Here is a 21029-nt window from a genome sequence, read left to right as displayed (position 1 = left end):
AGACATGAAGAAGAGGGGACACGTGTTGATGTAGAAGAGACATGAAGAAGAGGGGACACATGTTGATGTAGAAGAGACATGAAGAAGAGGGGACACATGTTGATGTAGAAGAGACATGAAGAAGAGGGGACACATGTTGATGTAGAAGAGACGTGAGAAGAGGGGACACATGTTGATGTAGAAGAGACATGAAGAAGAGGGGACACATGTTGATGTAGAAGAGACATGAAGAAGAGGGGACACATGTTGATGTAGAAGAGACATGAAGAAGAGGGGACACATGTTGATGTAGAAGAGACATGAAGAAGAGGGGACACATGTTGATGTAGAAGAGACATGAAGAAGAGGGGACACATGTTGATGTAGAAGAGACATGAAGAAGAGGGGACACATGTTGATGTAGAAGAGACATGAAGAAAGAGGGGACACATGTTGATGTAGAAGAGACATGAAGAAGAGGGGACACATGTTGATGTAGAAGAGACATGAATGAAGAGGGGACACATGTTGATGTAGAAGAGACATGAAGAGAGAGGGGACATGTTGATGTAGAAGAGACATGAAGAAGAGGGGACACATGTTGATGTAGAAGAGACATGAGAAGGGGGAACATGTTGATGTAGAAGAGACATGAAGAAGAGGGGACACATGTTGATGTAGAAGAGACATGAAGAAGAGGGGACACATGTTGATGTAGAAGAGACATGAGAAGAGGGGACACATGTTGATGTAGAAGAGACATGAAGAAGAGGGGACACATGTTGATGTAGAAGAGACATGAAGAGAGGGACACATGTTGATGTAGAAGAGACATGAAGAAGAGGGGACACATGTGATGTAGAAGAGACATGAAGAAGAGGGGACACATGTTGATGTAGAAGAGACATGAAGAAGAGGGGACACATGTTGATGTAGAAGAGACATGAAGAAGAGGGGACACATGTTGATGTAGAAGAGACATGAAGAAGAGGGGACACATGTTGATGTAGAAGAGACATGAAGAAGAGGGGACACATGTTGATGTAGAAGAGACATGAAGAAGAGGGGACACATGTTGATGTAGAAGAGACATGAAGAAGAGGGGACACATGTTGATGTAGAAGAGACATGAAGAAGAGGGGACACATGTTGATGTAGAAGAGACATGAAGAAGAGGGGACACATGTTGATGTAGAAGAGACATGAAGAGAGGGGACACATGTTGATGTAGAAGAGACATGAAGAAGAGGGGACACTGTTGATGTAGAAGAGACATGAAGAAGAGGGGACATGTTGATGAAGAAGAGACATGAAGAAGAGGGGACACTGTTGATGTAGAAGAGACATGAAGAAGAGGGGACCATGTTGATGTAGAAGAGACATGAAGAAGAGGGGACACGTGTTGATGTAGAAGAGAAGAGGGGACACATGTTGATGTAGAAGAGACATGAAGAAGAGGGGACACATGTTGATGTAGAAGAGACATGAAGAAGAGGGGACACATGTTGATGTAGAAGAGACATGAAGAAGAGGGGACACATGTTGATGTAGAAGAGACATGAAGAAGAGGGGACACATGTTGATGTAGAAGAGACATGAGAAGAGGGACACATGTTGATGTAGAAGAGACATGAAGAAGAGGGGACACATGTTGATGTAGAAGAGACATGAAGAAGAGAGGGGACACATGTTGATGTAGAAGAGACATGAAGAAGAGGGGACACATGTTGATGTAGAAGAGACATGAGAAGAGGGGACACATGTTGATGTAGAAGAGACATGAAGAAGAGGGGACACATGTTGTGTAGAAGAGACATGAAGAAGAGGGGACACATGTTGATGTAGAAGAGACATGAAGAAGAGGGGACACATGATGTAGAAGAGACATGAAGAAGAGGGGACACATGTTGATGTAGAAGAGACATGAAGAAGAGGGGACACATGTTGATGTAGAAGAGACATGAAGAAGAGGGGACACGTGTTGATGTAAGAAGAGACATGAAGAAGAGGGGACACGATGGTTGATGTAGAAGAGACATGGAAGAAGAGGGGACCATGTTGATGTAGAAGAGACATGAGAGAGGGGACACATGTTGATGAGAAGAGACATTGAAGAAGAGGGGACACATGTTGATGTAGAAGAGACATGAAGAAGAGGGGACACATGTTGATGTAGAAGAGACATGAAGAAGAGGGGACACATGTTGATGTAGAAGAGACATGAAGAAGAGGGGACACATGTTGATGTAGAAGAGACATGAAGAAGAGGGGACACATGTTTGATGTAGAAGAGACATGAAGAAGAGGGGACACGATGTTGATGTAGAAGAGACATGAAGAAGAGGGGACACGTGTTGATGTAGAAGAGAATGAAGAAGAGGGACACATGTTGATGTAGAAGAGACATTTGAAGAAGAGGGGACACATGGTGATGTAGAAGAGCATGGAGAAGAGGGGGGACACATGTTGATGTAGAAGAGACATTGAGAAGAGGGGACACATGTTGATGTAGAAGAGACATGAAGAAGAGGGGACACATGTTGATGTAGAAGAGACATGAAGAAGAGGGGACCACATGTTGATGTAGAAGAGACATGAAGAAGAGGGGACACATGTTGATGTAGAAGACTTGAAGAAGAGGGGACACATGTTGATGTAGAAGAGACATGAAGAAGAGGGGACACATGTTGATGTAGAAGAGACACTGAAAGAAGAGGGGACACATGTTGATGTAGAAGAGACATAGGAGAAGAGGGGACACATGTTGATGTAGAATTAGAAGGAGACATGAAGAAGGGGGACACATGTTGATGTAGAAGAGACATGAAGAAGAGGGACACATGTTGATGTAGAAGAGACATGAAGAAAGAGGGAGACACATGTTGATGTAGAAGAGACATGAAGAAGAGGGGACACATGTTGATGTAGAAGAGACATGAAGAAGAGGGACACATGTTGATGTAGAAGAGGACATGGAGAAGAGGGGGACACATGTGTGATGTAGAAGAGACAATAAGAAGAGGGGACACATGTTGATGTAAGAAGAGACATGAGAAGAGGACACATGTTGATGTAGAAGAGACATGAAGAAGAGGGGACACATGTTGATGTAGAAGAGACATGAAGAAGAGGGGACACAGTTTGATGTAGAAGAGACATGAAGAAGAGGGGACACATGTTGATGTAGAAGAGACATGAAGAAGAGGGGACACATGTTGATGTAGAAGAGACATGAAGAAGAGGGGACACATGTTGATGTAGAAGAGACATGAAGAAGAGGGGACACATGTTGATGTAGAAGAGACATGAAGAAGAGGGGACACATGTTGATGTAGAAGAGACATTGAAGAAGAGGGGACACATGTTGATGTAGAAGAGACATGAAGAAGAGGGGACACATGTTGATGTAGAAGAGACATGAAGAAGAGGGGACACATGTTGATGTAGAAGAGACATGGAAGAAGAGGGGACACATGTTGAATGTAGAAGAGACATGGAAGAAGAGGGGACACATGTTGATGTAGAAGAGACATTGAGAAGAGGGGACACATGTTGATGTAGAAGAGACATGAAGAAGAGGGGACACATGTTGATGTAGAAGAGACATGAAGAAGAGGGGACACATGTTTGATGTAGAAGAGACATGAAGAAGAGGGGACACATGTTGATGTAGAAGAGACATGAAGAGAGGGGACACATGTTGATGTAGAAGAGACATGAGAAGAGGGGACACATGTTGATGTAGAAGAGACATGAAGAAGAGGGGACACATGTTGATGTAGAGAGACATGAAGAAGAGGGGACACGTTGATGTAGAAGAGACATGAAGAAGAGGGGACACATGTTGATGTAGAAGAGACATGAAGAAGAGGGGACACATGTTGATGTAGAAGAGAGGGGACACATGTTGATGTAGAAGAGACATGAGAAGAGAGGACACATGTTGATGTAGAAGAGACATGAAGAAGAGGGACACATGTTGATGTAGAAGAGACATGAAGAAGAGGGGACACATGTTGATGTAGAGAGACATGAAGAAGAGGGGACACATGTTGATGTAGAAGAGACATGAGAAGAGGGACACATGTTGATGTAAGAGACATGAAGAAGAGGGGACCAGTTGATGTAGAAGAGACATGAAGAAGAGGGACACATGTTGATGTAGAAGAGACATGAAGAAGAGGGGACACATGTTGATGTAGAAGAGACATGGAAGAGAGGACACATGTTGATGTAGAAGAGACATGAAGAAGAGGGACACATGTTGATGTAGAAGAACATGAAGAAGAGGGGACACATGTTGATGTAGAAGAGACATGAAGAAGAGGGGACACATGTTGATGTAGAGAGACATGAAGAAGAGGGGACACATGTTGATGTAGAAGAGACATGAAGAAGAGGGGACACATGTTGATGTAGAAGAGACATGAAGAAGAGGGGACACGTGTTGATGTAGAAGAGGAGGGGACACATGTTGATGTAGAAGAGACATGAGAAGAGGGGACACATGTTGATGTAGAAGAGACATGAAGATGAGGGACACATGTTGATGTAGAAGAGACATGAAGAAGAGGGACACATGTTGATGTAGAAGAGACATGAAAAGAGGGGACACATGGTTGATGTAAAGATAACTGAAGAAGAGGGGACACATGTTGATGTAGAAGAGACATGAGGAAGAGGGGACACATGTTGATGTAGAAGAGACATGAAGAAGAGGGGACACATGTTGATGTAGAAGAGACATGGAAGAAGAGGGGACACATGTTGATGTAGAAGAGACATGAAGAAGAGGGGACACATGTTGATGTAGAAGAGACATGAAGAAGAGGGGACACATGTTGATGTAGAAGAGACATGAAGAAGAGGGGACACTGGTTGATGTAGAAGAGACATGAAGAAGATGTGGGACACATGTTGATGTAGAAGAGACATGAAGAAGAGGGGACACATGTTGAATGTAGAAGAGACAGGAAGAAGAGGGGACACATGTTGATGTAGAAGAGACATGAAGAAGAGGGGACACGTGTTGATGTAGAAGAGACATGGAGAAGAGGGGACACATGTTGATGTAGAAGAGACATGAAGAAGAGGGGACACATGTTGATGTAGAAGAGACATGGAGAAGAGGGGACACATGTTGATGTAGAAGAGACATGAAGAAGAGGGGACACATGTTGATGTAGAAGAGACATGAAGAAGAGGGGACACATGTTGATGTAGAAGAGACATGAAGAAGAGGGGACACATGTTGATGTAGAAGAATGAGAAGAGGGACACATGTTGATGTAGAAGAGCATGAAGAAGAGGGGACACATGTTGATGTAGAAGAGACATGAAGAAGAGGGGACACATGTTGATGTAGAAGAGACATGAAGAAGAGGGGACACATGTTGATGTAGAAGAGACATGAGAAGAGGGGACACATGTTGATGTAGAAGAGACATGAGAAGAGGGGACACATGTTGATGTAGAAGAGACATGAAGAAGAGGGGACACATGTTGATGTAGAAGAGACATGAAGAAGAGGGGACACATGTTGATGTAGAAGAGACATGAAGAAGAGGGGACACATGTTGATGTAGAAGAGACATGAAGAAGAGGGGACACATGTTGATGTAGAAGAGACATGAAGAAGAGGGGACACATGTTGATGTAGAAGAGACATGAAGAAGAGGGGACACATGTTGATGTAGAAGAGACATGAGGAAGAGGGGACACATGTTGATGTAGAAGAGACATGAAGAAGAGGGGACACATGTTGATGTAGAAGAGACATGAAGAAGAGGGGACACATATTGATGTAGAAGAGACATGAAGAAGAGGGGACACGTGTTGATGTAGAAGAGACATGAAGAAGAGGGGACACATGTTGATGTAGAAGAGACATGAAGAAGAGGGGACACTGTTGATGTAGAAGAGACATGAGGAAGAGGGGACACATGTTGATGTAGAAGAGAGACATGAAGAAGAGGGGACACATGTTGATGTAGAAGAGACATGAAGAAGAGGGGACACATGTTGATGTAGAAGAGACATGAAGAAGAGGGGACACATGTTGATGTAGAAGAGACATGAAGAAGATGGGGACACATGTTGATGTAGAAGAGACATGAAGAAGAGGGGACACATGTTGATGTAGAAGAGACATGAAGAAGAGGGGACACATGTTGATGTAGAAGAGACATGGAGAAGAGGGGACACATGTTGATGTAGAAGAGACATGAAGAAGAGGGGACACATGTTGATGTAGAAGAGACATGAAGAAGAGGGGACACATGTTTGATGTAGAAGAGACATGGAAAGAGGGGACACATGTTGATGTAGAAGAGACATGAAGAAGAGGGGACACGTGTTGATGTAGAAGAGACATGAAGGGGACACATGTTGATGTAGAAGAGACATGAAGAAGAGGGGACACATGTTGATGTAGAAGAGACATGAAGAAGAGGGGACACATGTTGATGTAGAAGAGACATGAAGAAGAGGGGACACGTGTTGATGTAGAAGAGACATGGAGAAGAGGGGACACATGTTGATGTAGAAGAGACATGAAAAGAGGGGACACATGTTGATGTAGAAGAGAACATGAAGAAGAGGGGACACAGTGTTGATGTAGAAGAGACATGAGAAGAGGGGACACATGTTGATTGTAGAAGAGACATGGAGAAGAGGGGACACATGTTTGATGTAGAAGAGACATGAAGAAGAGGGACACATGTTGATTGTAGAAGAGACATGAAGAAGAGGGGACACGTGTTGATGTAGAAGAGACATGGAGAAGAGGGGACACATGTTGATGTAGAAGAGACATGGAGAAGTGGATTTTGCATAATAGGTGCAAGGATACGTTATGAAGTGAATACATTTTATATCTAAAAGGAAAACCTCTAATGTGACCTCACAATGTAATGCACAAATATTTCAGGTATAGAAGGCGAGATGGTGAGCACATTTCAGATACTCCCACCTCGAGCAGCACTGATGTTTAAGACCTGAATCTGAGCTGCAGAGTGGAAGATGTGTGTGGAGCCTCCACCGTTCACAACTTGAAGCAACATCATCATTTAAACACTGGAGTGTCAGGGTTACACTTTGTGTTCTATCATAATCAGCTTTATTTGCCAAGCATGTGAACACAAGGAAGGAATTTGTTGTTTGTTTTTTGTCACTTAACTTCTCACAATAAACCAAGATTAAATAGATTTAAAAGGCAAATGAATTTGAACCATACTGTATAACACCACTCGGCAGCAACACCGAGCTTCAGATACTTCTGGTTGCTCCATGTGATGAACATCTCAGTGCTCTGTACTTCTCTGTAAACAAGTCTCAAAGTGTGGAAGGCCTATTTCTCCCTGCAAATGATTCCCAATCATACATGGAAATACATTGATACATTTCATCTAGAAAAAATACAATAACACATTATTTATTTCCTTCAAATTCTTTGCTAAATACAGAATAACATGAGTCAGGATAGACATGTCCATGTGAAAGAAATGGCTACTTGACTGGTTGGGGCAGTCATAAACTGAGGTGGTAATTATCGTTCTCTTAAACTTGACATGTTCTCATTATTAAGAGTATGGCAGTATCCCACTAATGTTCTGTGTCTGCTTGTTCTGTTTGCATTTCATTTACGTGATGCTCACATCGATGGAAATGTCTTGGGCATTGTTTCAATTCAGTCTACTCTCAAATTCAGCATGACATAGGGTAACTGATCATTTTTTAATCCCTAGTCGAACTTAGAAACACTCTTCAGGGTACAAGAGAGCTTGGAGTATTTGAATCCATGGTTTGATAATTGTCATTTTAATAAAGATGGGGAAAATACAAATTGACATTGATAGAGCTGCATGTTAGGGTTAGAATGATGAACATTAAAATACAGAAACCATTGCACTATAGGAATATGTTAAACATCAATGTTGTCAAGGCAACTGAAACATTATATATTATTACTTAACCATAGAGATGAAATACAGTTTAAGTCATAGACAATAGAGTTATAAAACAATAGAACATTACAAAAAAGTTTGTCAGTTTCACAAGGAAAATGAATGAGTGCCATTTTTTCATTGTCCTTAATACTGTATTACATTATATCTTTAGATCAAACTTAAAATCTTGTCCATGTTGAAAATAGTTGAGAGACCCTCACGTAGCAGTACGGGCAGTTTCCAGCACTGTGGTCGCCAGCTGATTGAACACAGAAGGACCAGCCAACATTGACAAAGTGAATATGGGAGGGAGTCATCTCAACCCCGTCTACTCTTCGGCGAAGATGCAAACCAGGAAGTGAAAGCAATAACACCATCTTGATCCTGACTGCGGGCCATCAGCAGCACCATAGATATATATGATCAGCACTGAGAGTCGGAGGTTCCAGTCTTCAGTCCGCGCCTTCATCACACGGGCGGACTTTCAGAAGAGGGTGCACGGGAGAGAGGAAGAACTCACCAGCAGGCCGTAACTGGTGCTACTGGACCGCAGAAACTAATGTGCACTTCATTCACAAAGAGATTGCGACAGAGCAGCTCTTTATTTACACCGCGAGCCAGAGGTCCCATATGCAGTGTGCGCGTGACTGAATATATCGGAGTCATAGGATAATGCCGATTGGAAGATTGTTATAACCGCATCATTTACCTGGACACGGACTTTGAAAAACGACATACCGGAAGTGCTAAGTGCCGTGTGTATCTTGACCTCGCTGTGTTCCTCTCTGCTGCCCCGTTCATCCTTCTTAACTCTAAAGTGAGTATGGAGCTCGTGCAGTGTTCCTGCAGCTCACGCGCCGTGTCATTCAGTTTCCGCGCGGTTCTCTCCGCGGCAGCAGTGGGCAGGTAGCCGGGCAGGAGCTCAGCGGCATGCCGTCCGATGTGGAGTACAGCCCGGTGGGAGAGGGGCTGGGGATGCGGGACTTCTGGCTGTATGTGTGGCTGCGCAGGGCGGCGGTGATCACGGCTCATGTCACCGGCCTGGGCCTGACCCTCTCCATCTGCCTGCTGTCCAGGCCCGGGACCAGTGAGTGGAGACAGGACCAAACTGCACTCTGTTATAGCCTACATTTGGGCATTGGATTATATTCTTCATTGATCCCAAAATGGAAAATTGTTTTGTCACATAATAACAAGGAATTGCACATGAGTTAAAATGTAATGCAAATAAACAGCAAATAGCCTACATACATTGCAAAGGTAGAAAGATGGATATCTAAAGGAGTATCTAAAGCATGCACAGTAGAACATATACACAATACAAAGTAGAATACTCTATAAAACAACAATATAGTACTAACAATATTACATACTAGAGACATTATAAATCTGCAAAGTGGTTGCCGTTAGAACATTAAACTAGTATCAAACAGTAGCCTATAACATTAAATCGTTCAAATGAATATAAATACATGTATTTGAGCCTCGTCCTTACAGAGCTTTCAGCCTCCAGACATCTGAAATGTTCTTTTGGGTACTTTTGAACTGTAAGGTGATTCTGCTCCTCTGTTTCAGGTCTGTTCTCTTGGCATCCTGTGTGTATGTCTGTCGCAGTAAGTTTGCACCTGACTTCATCTTCTCTCTCTCTCAAGCGCACACATTCATCACAACACATACATACAAGAAGAACATATTGTTACCATCAGAGAAGAAGCAACCATTACTGACATGAGTTGGTGCCTTTTATTTGAAGCATCAGTACGTATTGATGGCATTTTGTTATGTCGATGAATTATCAGTTGGAATGTTAATTCTTCAGTGTTTTCCATACGACTGCAGGCAGGTCTTTCATTAGTGTGTACATCTGATAACATGGATGTCTCCGGTCTCTTTCCACGGTGAATAATAGATGGAGGGAAAGCTTTACAAAGCTCGGTGTTGCATCACTGCCTCAGATATTGTGTTACAAGCTCACCTGGAATATGTCAGCTAACAGCGGGATGTTAGGCTTCTCTGTCATGGTTAATGGAGGAAGAGCGGGATGGTGCATCACCACCAGTGTCAGCCATGATCACTTCCTGTATAAACATCCTGCCTCTACAGAAACACACCTGTCAGCGATGGGAGCTTTTCTTCCACAGACATGATTTCAGAGCACAGGCAGAAGAAGGATATGTATATGTGACATAGTGGTCTGCACTGTCACATTCTTTAACAGCAACGTCTCTGTGTTCCCAGATCATTAATAACTTTGGTTAATAAAGTGTTATCTCAACCAATAGCAATGATGGCAAAAAACAAGACCCAAGTTGTCATAAACAGATCTATTCATTAGATAAACCTAAATATTAGCCAAAGTATCCACAAACAACCGTAAACAAATTGTAGCTAAAACTCTTTTCTTTCTTTAATATGTCAGCGTAATGCACAGGATGAGTCCTGGTTTTATAAAATAACTCATCTGGGCCTCCAGCTCGTCCTTTTCTTTTCCAACACCTTGTCTTTCTACACACCCTCAATAACATGTGTGTCCGCCCCCCCCCCTGCAGTACTGCCTGTGTATGACTGAAGGCGTCCTCCTCTTCTCGGCTGAAGGATCCCCCTTCTGCTTCGTGTCCCGGAAAGGTAAAGTCCGTCTGCACTGGTTCTGCCAGGCTCTGGTCCTGATAGCCGCGGCCACCGGCCTGGGCTTCATGGTGGCCAGTAAGAACGTGTCGGAGCTCCCCCACCTGCTGACCTGGCACAGCGTGCTGGGGGTCTGCACTCTGGCTGCGACTGCGCTGCAGGCGGCCTGCGGGGTCGGCCTCCTCTTCCCTAAGCTGCTGCGCCTGTCCTCCCCCCCGCTGAGGCTGAAGCTGTACCACGCCACCTGCGGCCTGGTGGTCTACCTGCTGGCCACCGTCACCGTGGTGTCGGCCATGTTTTCTGACTGGTTCCAGGCCACGGTGAAAGGCCTCGCCTGGTGGGCCTTCCTCCTGCTGCCCCTCTTCCCTGCCCTGGTGGTGATGAACCAGATCACTAACGCCTACCTGCCACGCAAGAAGGTCACCAGCTAGGAAGCACAGGAGATCCCCCTCAATCCCTCTGGGGCCATGTTGGATTGACCTTGTACTCGATCAGACCGGAGCAGGAGCTAAAGCAGCCTTTGGAAGTTAAACAAGTACACAGCATAAAAACATGCCTGTCTTACAGCGCCGCTGTCTGTAGAGAACTTTAGATTTACTGTGCTAAATCGCTGTTAGTTACTGAAGAACACTTTCACCCTTAAATTAAACAATTCATTTGTGTTTTCTAATTTCTCTGCAAATGAATGCTGAAATTATTCTAACAGTTCTAGTTTCTTATACCAAGTGCAAAGACCAGCGGGTTGCAGCAGGCTGTTCTTTAGTGTGATTCCATTTGATAAATGAATGAATTGAAAGAAGTACAGAATATACATTTTGGGCAGAAATTGGACGGTATGCATTACCAGGTTGTTTGCTCATATATGAACTCTGATACCTCCTGACTCACTAACTCCAGCAAGAGAACGAAAGGCCTTCAAGCTCAGAGTCCTGCTGAGGACAGAAGGAGTGGCACTATGCACAGTGTGGGTAACCATGCGCTACGTAGAACACATGTATGAAGACCCAGCAGGTCGTGGTGGTCCTGACACATCTGCAGAGGAATATTTGCACTCCGTATGCAGTGAAAATGATGAAGGTGCTGTGGATGATTTGAGACCAGCATGCAAATTCTATATATGTATTCTTTGTGATACATTTGTCTGTCTTGGCTGCTTAAATTAGCCACATTTAAAGCAAGTTCCATCAGTCAGTAATATGTTTGGATATTTAAATAAGGAGCCCAAACATAGCTGAGGGGAGCAGATACTGGACTGAGGTTCAGCATGTGGACACTAACACCACTACATAAATGCTAACGTTGCTCAGTGTCTGCAGAATGTGCAAATAAGCAGGAGGGCTTCTGTTCCTCCGTGGCCACACAAACCAACCAATGCAGCTTTAATAGAGCATGGCCACCATCATGTAGAGTCATGAATGATGCTATAGAATATCACGTATTGGTGGAGGCGGGCGCTTTGAGCTAATGACTTTCTTATAGAGGAAAACAGTAAACATGTGGGATATGAACATTTGCTTTAGTGTTATCACTGGTGTCCTCAGAGTCCTCATTTATTATTAAGTTGCTTGCTTTGATAATTATATGTGTAAAACTACATGCATCACCTCTGATGTGCTACTTTTGATGTTGTGTTATGTTTGCTTTTGTAGTCAATAGGTGTACAATAGAGTTCACTCAATAGTGACCCCTCTTATGTGTTGCGTTCTCAAACAAGGCCCAAGGCACACACAATCCAGGAATTGAATGCAAATGAAAACCTCCCATCATATTTCACCCGTGCTCAAAGTTCTGTCTTTCTCAATATCTCTGTAAAGTATTTAAATTGGTAGAACATGCAATCAATGCACTTTACCCTCCAATTCGAGTCCAGTTTCTAAGGGCTAATCAATGAAAAGTTGGTCTCCCCAAACTGGCTTCTCTCTGAGGGAGGCTGAACCATCAAACTAATTGTTTGATACTGTCTACAGAACTAGCTGAGAAGGCCACACAGCACGCAGCAGAGACTGCCTGACAGGCTGTATTCAGGGCATATCAAAGTCCAAGCAGGAGGTTTTTCACAGCAAAAGGATGTATCCAGCACTCAGCCAGAGCCCTGCTTTGTAAACCTGATGCACTAAGACCTTTTGGATGTACTGCAGCACACACAGGCAGCTTATGTAAATACTTTTTGGACATAATACCATTTGATGGTCATGGAATGTGTGTGTAATTAAAAATAATAATGGAAGATAATTCAACATATAATGGTTCTTTAACGCTCATAGACTGTATAGGTAACGCCAGGAAAGGGTCTGGAACCAGGAAATGCTCCACCTTTTCATCTCCAGACTGGGTTTAACCGGCCGCTCTTCTTTGCTGGGTTTGTTGCCATGTTTGAATCAGTTTGATGATCATGTTCTGCAATAATGATGTTTCCTTGATGAAAAAGAGGCGTTCAAATCCAAATAGTGAGAATGTTGTTACTTTACTTTTGAGATGCTACTGAGAACAACTCACTCTACATACAGAGTATGGGCTGTGCTGTATGAGGAGATCACAGTGGAAGTTATTTCTCCAGTCCCTTTCAGCACTATCTGTAATAAACACAGAACTACATTTGAATTGGTATTGTATTTTATTTTAAATGAGAAAAAGTGCACGTCCGAGGAGCTGTCATCAACTAACACACTATTTCCTGTTGGCTCGATACTAAAAAGCAACCAGATATTTGAGAGGAAACTTTTTTTTTTAAATAAAACTACATTTGTGAAACGTTTTGAAAGACTTCAGTACAACTTGTCAGAGAACCACAGATGAAAGAGTGATGTTGGAGAGCAATGAAAGGAACACACACACAGTGGGTTTTAGTCTCAGAAAAAAACTCCTTCAATAAACAAACACGTAAAGTCTTCATCAGGGATTGGAGTCTGCAGAGCTGGACTTAAATGAATGAGAACTTTTTCCAAAGTCAGGAACCATCACTGGTCTGAAAACGGCCACACAGCTGCACCACAGAACAGATTTTGGTGGAGTACACGTGAAGCTTCATCACACTGAGTCCATGGCCTGGGTTGTGTGAGTTGTAGCTGAGACATAGCTCTGATCCTCCAGGGGTCAGAGGTCGGGTCAGGAGTCCGCAGCTGCCGCCTTGTCCTCACAGATGATGGTGACGGAGCTGTTGAGCAGCTCGTACATGTTGACCTCTCCGCCTCCTGCCAGAGCCACAAACACCTGCTGGGCCTCTGACTCCGCCCCTTCATTTCCTGCTGGATGTGCTGCAGTCTCCTGATTGGAGAGAGAAGTCATATGTTCAAGATTTGTATTTATTTATAAAGGGTGAAGCTGCTCTGTTCTGTTGGTGGAAACGTTCACTGTTTCTGCACTGTGTCGTCGTTATTCATAATAAAGTATAATAATTAGGTAAAACAAGCAAAAAACCCCACTCATTTTTGACATTGTTACCTATAAATAGGGATGGGTATCGTTTGAAATGTATCGATTCCGATTCCGGTTCTGCTTATCGATTCCCCGTTTCGATTCCAAAATTGTAAAAGAGGTCAAACGTTTAGACCTCAAAAATATCTTTATTCTTTTAAGCTTTAACTGACATTTTTACAAATAAAAAATATACATGCAATACAAATGTATTACACAATAGCTGTGCTTTATTTTAACTGAGCTATGCCTGTGGCAAGCTATTAGCAGGCATCACACTGTGCCTTGTCTTTTTCTTTTTAGTGTAGTGGAGCCTCACCTCAGAGCGTTTACCGCGACCCATCTTTGGTGTTATGAAGTGACTGAGCTCGTGAACTGTCTACGGGAGGGCGGGGGAGCCTCGCTGCGGGGCAACTGTGGACCTCTGTCGCCTGTCAGCGCAACTTACATGATGCCGTTTAAAAAAATTAAGGGTGGTTCCGGCCGTCAGCGAACCAAGCCGGCCGTCAGCGAACCGAGCCGACCGACCGTTCTGTGATTCTCCAGAACACACAGATGGCCAGTCCGCCCTTACCCTGTATTCCACCGGGTCACCGCGGCGCAGACGGACCCAGTGGAATACAGGGTCTATCGCGTTTAGGAACCGTTAAGCAGAACCGAAATTGTGTATTTTGTATGGCTACCCGGTACCCGGCATTTTCTTATCGGTTCTCATCTGGAACCGAGTTTCGGTTCCCAACCCTATCTATAAATGACTTAACTCATGACCTGATATTCAAAAGTCCTTTTGTTGATGTAATGATGCTTACAGTGTGGGAGCTGGACTCCTGCTCCTCCTCCCCCCCCTGCTCCTCCCCCCCCCCCTGCTCCTCCTGAGCCTCCATGTGGCAGGAGAGCAGGTGCTCCTGCAGCTCCAGCTGGGAGCAGCAGAGCAGGGAGCAGAAGGGGCAGCTGGAGGCCTCCAAGTGCTGGCTGCTGAGGTGCTCCTGCAGCTCCTCCTCCCCCCCCAGCACAGCAGGGCAGTAGGGACAGGTGAGCGCTGCAGCCGTGGAGCCTGAGGAGAACATAGGGTCAGGGAGGAGAACACAGGGTCAGGGGGGAGAACACGGGGTCAGGGGGGAGAACACGGGGTCAGGGGGGAGAACACGGGGTCAGGAAGGAGAACACGGGGTCAGGGGGGAGAACACGGGGTCAGGGGGGAGAACACGGGGTCAGGGAGGAGAACACGGGGTCAGGGAGGAGAACACGGGGTCAGGGAGGAGAACACGGGGTCAGGGAGGAGAACACGGGGTCAGGGAGGAGAGGAGACAAGGAGCTGCTGTTAGCCGCTAAACAACACGTGATGTGCTGTCTTCCATCCAGTTAGAGCAGGACGATGGATCCATAGTGAGGAGAATCTGCACAGCTGGCAGTAAGTAGAAACCCCATGTGGTCTGAGACCATGCTGTGCTCCAACAACTACACCAGGATCAAACTGAGAATAATACAAAAACTGAAGATCATTTTAAGAATCAAACCTTTTTCTTTCCACCTACACATGACACACAGACACACGAAATTCAAATTGGGGAAACTTGAATCATGTTAATGTAATTCATTCATCATATTGGATCAAGGATCTGTATCAGGCTAAACAAGTCTGATCAATGGATTTCCACCAACAGCTAAAGGTATGATGTTAGTGTGTGTGTGTGTGTGTGTGTGTGTGTGTGCGTGCGTGCGTGCGTGCGTGCGTGTGTGTGTGTGTGCTCACCCTGGTGCTCTGCTGCCTGGTGTTTGGCCACACTGGCAGCGCTGGGGAAGAACTTGAAGCAGACGTCACACTGGCACAGAGTCTTGAGCTGCCGGGTGTGGTTAGCAAACATGTCAGGGTGGTTGGTCCTGTTGTGGTACCAGAGGCCTGACAGTTGCTACGGAAACCGAGAAGGACACATACATTAAATACACAGGACACCATGCTCTCCATTAGGGCTGTGCGATTAATCACATTTTAATCTCGATTATGATTTTGGCTTGCAACGATTACGAAAACAACGTAATCGAAATAAAACGATCATTCTTTTTTATTGAAAAAACAAAAAGTAAAACATTTTTTATTGTGTTTTCAGTTGAATTATACTTAAAGTTCAGGGTAATCAACTGTTAAAAACCAACTGTTCAAACGTTTTTTTTCTCTAAATGGATGTTTTCAAAGTAAATGGATAATCGTTTTTAATAATTGTGATATCAATTATTGAGCAAAATAATCGTGATTATGATTTTTGCTATAATCGAGCAGCCCTACTCTCCCTACAGGATGTAAACATTTTGATGCAGGCAATAACCAATAGGCTGACTAAGTCACATTTGGGACAAAGAGTGTGTCTGTAGCCTACTATGTGGGACATTAAAATATAATGTCATGTAACCTTTGGAAATAAACATTTCTGTTGAAACTATTAGCTTATCAATATAAATAACAACGCTACTATGGTTTAATTGTTTGCACAAACTATGCAAGTGAAGGTATTGAAAATATATTTGAACGGAATTTTTTTTCCAACAGACTTTCATCTCTAAATATTCCCATATTCTTTTGCAAACACCGAGTCTGGAGAAATGACTCGAGCTGCTTACAGTCTGCTCACCTGTGTGCAAAGTCATTCAGACTAGTTGCACCTTTACCAGCTTTGAGAACACTTTCATGATCAATCATTAAAAAACACATCATATATATTATTCTGAAATGGACCAATCTGCACAACGACTACTTTTACTATTGGTACTTTCACTATATTTAGATGCTAATACTTTAGACAGAAAATCGCCTAATCGGTCGCCTACTCATTGTGTCACTGAGTCAAATGGGAGCAAGGCACAAATATAACTGCATGAGAGACAGTAAGGGAGGGGCATTTAGCGCGAGAAGGTGAGAGGTTTTTCTTTCTCGAGGGGCACAGAGCTTGCACCTGTGAGAAGGTATAATACATTGCATCATACAGCGCGAGAAAGTGAGAGGTTCCCATAACTTAGAGTCACTTGTTTTGTCTGGAAGGTGTGGGGGGACATAAGCACAAGAAGTGGGTGTGCATGTGTATGTAGTGTATGTGAGTGTGTGTGAGTGTGAGTGTGTGGTGTGAGTGTGAGTGTGTGTGTGTGTGTGTGTGTGTGTGTGTGTGTGTGTGTGTGTGTGTGTGTGTGTGTGTGTGTAGATGTTTTCCATCTGCAAGATGAACATAATACACTCATACCCATTCATTTCCTATGGCGGTCAAATCTGACCGAAAACATCAAGGGTGTTTCACTGTTGAATAAATCACTAAAAAATCAATGCAAGTGGTGACCATCAAGTGTATATGTTCAGAGGCCTAGTGTGGAGGATAACATAAGGTCTCGAGGCAATTGAATGAAAAATACAATATTTATGATCAAAAACTAAATCAGTCAGATTAGACCCGAAACGCAAGAGAAGGGTTAAAGACATGACCTCAGACCTGGTAGGACTTGTTGCAGAGCTCGCAGCTGAAGGGCTTGCTTCCTGTGTGTGTGCCCTTGTGTTTGTCCAGCAGGGCGGCGCTGGTGAACACCTTGTCGCATGTGGGGCACTTGTGGAACTCCTTGGGGTGGAGCTCGTGGATGTGCTGCCGGTGCTCCTCCAGGGAGGAGAAGCTGAGGCAGCACTTCTGACAGTCATGAGGTTCCAACAGATCTGACGGGGGGAGCAGATCATAGTTAATACATTATAGTATTCAACAAGTGATTGCATTCGGTAAATTCTTTTTTCTGCAAATGTGTAACTCCAGAGCGGTGCAGTGATGACGTTTTTTTGTGGGCCGACCCGGACTTCGCAAGTGCACCATCGAGCAATGTGATTTCCTCATTGGATTATAGAATGTTGCAGAAAACACGTTAATGATACTCACACACTAAGGACAATCTCCACATATGAACCACTTTTGTGTTTTTTGTGTAAAGTGTAAATAAAATCGGCAGTAAAAAGCTAACGTTAGGCTATAAACAAACTACATCACACATGGCTGTGCTTCATCACTGCTAAGCTAAAGGCGGCTAATGTTGGGCGTGATGACCAGGGGCGTCCTGGACCTGAAAACATTCAGGGTTAGCCCACAGTGGCGGCGGCCACGGCACTACAGTGGAATGTTCTACTGCAACACTCCCCACACGCACACACAGTACACCCGCGACTGTTACAACGAACGCTCGATAATCAGCTCATGGCATATAGGCAGGGGTAAAGTGCTATTTTTTATGAGTGGGGGGCGGACCTCACCTCCTCTAGGGGGGTCCGGGGGGATGCTCCCCCGGGAAGATTTGTTTTTTAAATATTGAAGTTAAAAGCATCAATCTGGTGCACTTTGAGAGCAACATGGAGAGATCTATGGATACATCTCAATACATCACATTACATTTCATTTTAGCTGATGCTTTTATCCAAAGCGACTTACAATTACCAACTAGAGGGACATTCTCTCTGGAGTACTAAGGGCCTTACTCAAGGGCACACTAGTGGTGGTGTTCCAGGCGGGAACACCCATATGAAACACAACTGTAAACAGATTTTCTTTTTCTTTATGGATATTTTACAAATCACTCCCCTTTCAAACTGTATTCTTGTTTTACTGCCATATACAGTTGCAAGAAAAAGTATGTGAACCCTTTGGATTCTCCACACATAGCGTTGTGTGTTCCTTCCAAACAACTCAACTTTGGTTTCATCTGTCCACAGAATATTTAGCCAGTAGAGCTGTGGAACATCCAGGTGCTCTTTTGCAAACTTCAAACGTGCAGCAATGTTTTTTCTGGACAGCAGTGGCTTCCTCCGTGGTGTCCTCCGTGGTGTCCTCCGTGGTGTCCTCCCATGAACTCCATTCTTGTTCAGTGTTTTACGTATCGTAGATTCCTCAACAGAGATGTTAGCATGTGCCAGAGATTTCTTTAAGTCTCTAGCTGACACTCTAGGATTCTTCTTCACCTCATTGAGCATTCTGCGCTGTGCTCTTGCAGTCATCTTTACAGGACGGCCACTCCTAGGGAGAGTAGCAACAGTGCTGAACTTTCTCCATGTATAGACAATGTGTCTGGACTGATGAACATCAAGGCTTTTAGAGATACGTTTGTAACCCTTTCCAGCTTTATGCAAGTCAACCATTCTTAATCGTAGGTCTTCTGAGAGCTCTTTTGTGCGAGGCATGGTTCACATCTGGCAATGCTTCTTAACAATAGCACATTCAAAACTAGTGTGTATTTTTTATAGGGCAGGGCAGCTTTAACCAACACCTCCAAACTCGTCTCATTGATTGGACTCTAGGTTGGCTGACTCCTGACTCCAATTAGCTCTTGAAGAAGTCTTTAGCCTCGGGGTTCACATACTTTTTCCACCCTGCACTGTGAATGTTTACACGGTGTGTTCAATAAAAACATGAACATATAATTGTTTGTGTGGTATTAGTTTAAGCAGACTGTGTTTGTCTATTGTTGTGACTTCGATGAAGATCAGAACACATTTTATGACCAACTTATGCAGAAATCCAGGTCATTCCAAAGGGTTCACATTCTTGCAACTGTAGTAGATTTCATAACTGTTTTCCTTTATTCTCTTATTTTTTCAACTATAATGATCATATGAAAGTGTGCCGTGGAGATAATCTTTTGAATAATTTGTGACCAAACCGTTTGAGACCCACCGAGATAACTTAGACTAAAGTTAACTATCTAAACCAGGGGTGTCAAACTCAAGGCCCGGGGGCCAAATCCGGCCCCCCACTTCATTGTATGTGGCCCCACAAGAGCTTGCAAAGAATATAATAAGTTTATTATAATGTTACGTGCCGCTTTACAGGAGAACGTTTCCCATAAACTACATGTCCCACAATGCATCTCATTTTGTGACATGCGCAATGAAGAGACTTGCAATGATTTGCCCTAGACTTCTGCTTTCAGACGTAGTTAATTATGAAGTTATTACCCTATCCGATAATAATCCAATGCAGAGGAAATATTGTAAAATGATTAGGGCTGTCAGTCGATTAAAATAGTTAATCGCAAATTAATCGCACATTTTTTATCTGTTTTAAATTGACCTTAGAGGAATATTTTTCAAGTTTTTAATAGTCTTATCAACATATGAGTGGACAAATATGCTTTATGCTAATGTTTATTATCATTGTGTGTGTGTGTGTGTGTGTGTGTGTGTGTGTGTGTGTGTGTGTGTGTGTGTGTGTGTGTGTGTGTGTGCAACTCAAGGCATATGCTCGAACGGGAGCTGCCTGGACGCTGCAATCATGTTGCGCACTATCCGTGCTGAGTGTGCTGACTTCTCGTACAATGTCCCACTGTCTGGCTTCCTGCATAAAGTCAAGTGCTCGGCGCAGTTGTCGGCGAAATGTCGCTCCTCTGTTTTCATTTAAGCAGCTCCTTATATCTGTTAGCGCAGCTAGCTAGCACCTGATGCTAACAACAACAATGCGCGTATGGTCTCTCGCTCGCTCGGGCCACACATACACACACCCTCCCGGTCCTCCCAACAGCCAGTCGGTGCCTGCCGGTGAGCGTGGAAGTGTGGTCTGCCACAAGCGGGCGGCAGGAGCGGGGCTGTCAGCATCAGCTTGTAGACGGTATTTTAAACTCGATGCGCTCTGAAACTACGGGGCGGCCGAGGAAAAAAAATACACATGCGTTAATCGCGTTAAAATAATTAGTGGCTTTAATTTTTTTTTGCGTTAATGCGTTATTAACGCGTTAACTTGACAGCCCTAAAAATTATACATTATTTATATTTATTATGTATATTTATCTATGTATATTTATATAGTCTTAAAGTTACCACCGGCCCTTTGAGTGCAACCATAATTAGAATGTGGCCCGCGATTACATTTGGTTTGACACCCCCTGATCTAAACACTCAGAGAGTTCGTTCTCGTTCTCTCTAAGGAAACTATCAAAGATGATCATTCATTTATATTTACTGCAGTGTTTTGCTCAGTGCGTGAGAGTGTGTGTTCTCACTGTGGAAGGTGTGCAGATGCACTGTGAGTCCGCTGGCCTGGCTGTAACCTTTGCCACACT

At 43.9% G+C, this 21029-nt stretch overlaps 2 protein-coding genes across 8 annotated transcripts in view; one reads left to right on the top strand and one right to left on the bottom strand.

Annotated features, from left to right (window-relative positions):
• Positions 1-6727: 6727 nt before the first annotated feature.
• On the top strand, positions 6728-13151 carry LOC117551352 (cytochrome b561 domain-containing protein 1). 3 transcript variants are annotated; one of them, XR_004569775.1, is made up of 4 exons: positions 6728-9012; positions 9501-9538; positions 10475-12706; positions 12824-13151. XR_004569775.1 is itself a non-coding variant. In XM_034224200.1 (3 exons), the coding sequence occupies exons 2-3, from the start codon at positions 9527-9529 to the stop codon at positions 10979-10981; spliced, it is 519 nt and encodes a 172-aa protein (XP_034080091.1). In that variant the 5' UTR covers positions 6728-8742; positions 9501-9526; the 3' UTR covers positions 10982-13151. The 3 variants fall into 3 exon arrangements, 2 of the variants coding, with proteins under 2 accessions (XP_034080091.1, XP_034080090.1); XM_034224200.1 differs by having other exon boundaries at positions 6728-8742; positions 10475-13151; XM_034224199.1 differs by having other exon boundaries at positions 10475-13151.
• zbtb40 (zinc finger and BTB domain containing 40) overlaps positions 13146-21029 on the bottom strand; it is a 33975-nt gene continuing 26091 nt past the window's right edge. For all 5 annotated transcript variants that reach the window (XM_034224194.1, XM_034224196.1, XM_034224195.1 and 2 more), the window contains 4 exons: positions 17438-17652; positions 15718-15874; positions 14774-15018; positions 13146-13814 (listed from right to left, as the gene is read on the bottom strand). In XM_034224194.1, the coding sequence (XP_034080085.1) occupies positions 13656-13814; positions 14774-15018; positions 15718-15874; positions 17438-17652 (776 nt within the window). In that variant the 3' untranslated portion in view covers positions 13146-13655. The remainder of the gene's footprint in view (positions 13815-14773; positions 15019-15717; positions 15875-17437; positions 17653-21029) is intronic.

Source organism: Gymnodraco acuticeps, unplaced genomic scaffold (assembly GCF_902827175.1).
Source record: "Gymnodraco acuticeps unplaced genomic scaffold, fGymAcu1.1, whole genome shotgun sequence".
In the NCBI taxonomy this organism is placed as follows: Eukaryota; Metazoa; Chordata; class Actinopteri; order Perciformes; family Bathydraconidae; genus Gymnodraco; species Gymnodraco acuticeps.
This window is presented reverse-complemented; position numbering and strand designations above follow the sequence as displayed.

Bases quoted from the DNA above. Each gene is read 5' to 3' on its own strand.
- LOC117551352 (XM_034224199.1), top strand. From the start codon at position 8,856: ATGCCGTCCGATGTGGAGTACAGCCCGGTGGGAGAGGGGCTGGGGATG. The intron at 9,013-9,500 runs GTGAGTGGAGAC...CCTCTGTTTCAG, and splicing joins GCTGTCCAGGCCCGGGACCA to GTCTGTTCTCTTGGCATCCT. The intron at 9,539-10,474 runs GTAAGTTTGCAC...CCCCCCCTGCAG, and splicing joins CTGTGTGTATGTCTGTCGCA to TACTGCCTGTGTATGACTGA.